Below are 1,588 nucleotides of genomic sequence, written 5' to 3'. Positions count from 1 at the left end.
ACTGCTCCGGGGGGGTCCAGACATGGTCCTGCCTTCCCTGCTCATCCTTGAGCTTGAGGTTCCATCCTGCTGGGTGCTGAGCCCCCGGGCAGGGGGTGTTCTCCTTCTCTGGGTGCAGGGAGAGCTGCTGTGGGAAGGGGGAAGGAGAAGAAAGCAGGGGGGCTGCAGGGAGGGCTGGCCCTGTCTGTGCTCATCTCCTCCAGGCTCTGCTCTCTCTCGAAGCTCCTTGTTCCTCTCCTAAAAAGGACAGTTAAATACCACCCAAAGGGCAGCTCAGAGCTCCTGAAGCTCCTGTCAAAACAGCAAAAGCTGATCCAGCTGCAGGAACCACCGGGTCTCTCTGCCCCTGCCTTGGCTGCTCTCTTTGCTTTTCCCTGCCTCCAGTTCAGGCTGGGAGGGACTCATCCAGCTCCCAGCCCCTGGTGCTCAGCCCCGGGACATTCCCGACCCCTCTCTCACTGTCCCCCCAGCCTGGTGCCATGGCTGTGCTGGGGCTGCTGCTGGTCCTGCTGGGCTGCACCGGGGCACTGGACCCTGCCCTGCAGGAGACCTGGGAAGGCTGGAAGAGCCTCCATGCCAAGAAGTACCCAGGGGTAGGTCCTGCTCCCCCCAGGCCTCCTGGCACATCCCAGGCTCCAAGAGGTCTCTGCACCCACCCCAGCCCCTGTCCGGGGGCCATTCCTGACCCTGCCACCGCTCTGCCCCGTGGCAGGAGGTCGAGAGCATCCGCAGGCAGGTCTGGGAGAAGAACCTGCGGCGCATCCAGCAGCACAACCAGGAGGAGTCCCAGGGGCACCACAGCTTCCGCCTGGCCATGAACCACTACGGGGACCTGGTACCTGCCCCCCTCCCAAACACCTTCCCTGGGGACCCTGCCTGCACCCGGGGCCTGAAAACCCCCTGGGGTTTCAGTGTGGGGACCCCTTGATGCACTCAGGGCTTGGTCTGGGGACCTCTTGATGCACTTGATCCAGGGGCTGGGTAATCCCAACATGTCAGGGTCACCTGGGGACCACCAGGAGCTGCAGGTGCTCCTGGGGGTGGGAAGCCGGAGCGTTGCCAGCCGGTGGCATCCCCCCAACCTCCCCTCGGTGACCTGCAGACGGCCGAGGAGTTCAATTTTTTTCCCCCGCGCCGAAGCAGCAGGAGCCAGGGCTGCTCTTCCAGGCCTCGGGGGCCCTGCAGACCCCAGCACAGCTGGACTGGCGGGTGAGGGGCTACGTGACACCCGTCAAGAACCAGGTGGGCATGGGGAAAGGGTCTGCTGGGTGGCACTGGCCTCCCAGGCACCAAAAAAAGAACAACCTCTGGGCAACCCAGAGAAGCAGCAGTTCCCCCTCCTCCCCCAGTTTTGGGACCCCCGGGGGTCCCAGCATCCCCGAGCGGTGGGTTTCGGGGCTGTGACCCCCCTCCCCGGCGCTGCCCCCAGGGGCACTGCGGGTCGTGCTGGGCCTTCAGCGCCACGGGGGCTTTGGAAGGGCTGGTCTTCAACCGGACGGGGCGGCTGGTGGTGCTGAGCGAACAGAACCTCATCGACTGTTCCCGAAAACTGGGCAACAGCGGCTGCCGGGGCGGGTACATGACCCGC

The 1,588-nt window shown here is 65.1% G+C and overlaps 1 protein-coding gene across 1 annotated transcript in view; it reads left to right on the top strand.

The window, feature by feature from the left end:
• Positions 1–479: 479 nt before the first annotated feature.
• The window catches only part of LOC104393047 (cathepsin L2-like), a 2,264-nt gene continuing 1,155 nt past the window's right edge, over positions 480–1,588 (top strand). Inside the window, 5 exon segments of the mRNA XM_010002510.1 lie at positions 480–593; positions 713–835; positions 1,103–1,118; positions 1,121–1,242; positions 1,430–1,586. Of these exon segments, the coding sequence (XP_010000812.1) occupies positions 480–593; positions 713–835; positions 1,103–1,118; positions 1,121–1,242; positions 1,430–1,586 (532 nt within the window).

This window comes from Chaetura pelagica, unplaced genomic scaffold (genome assembly GCF_000747805.2).
Source record: "Chaetura pelagica isolate M959 unplaced genomic scaffold, ChaPel_1.0 scaffold1081, whole genome shotgun sequence".
Taxonomy (NCBI): Eukaryota; Metazoa; Chordata; class Aves; order Apodiformes; family Apodidae; genus Chaetura; species Chaetura pelagica.
Note: the sequence above shows the minus strand (reverse complement) of the source record. Positions and strands in the feature narration are given on the sequence as shown.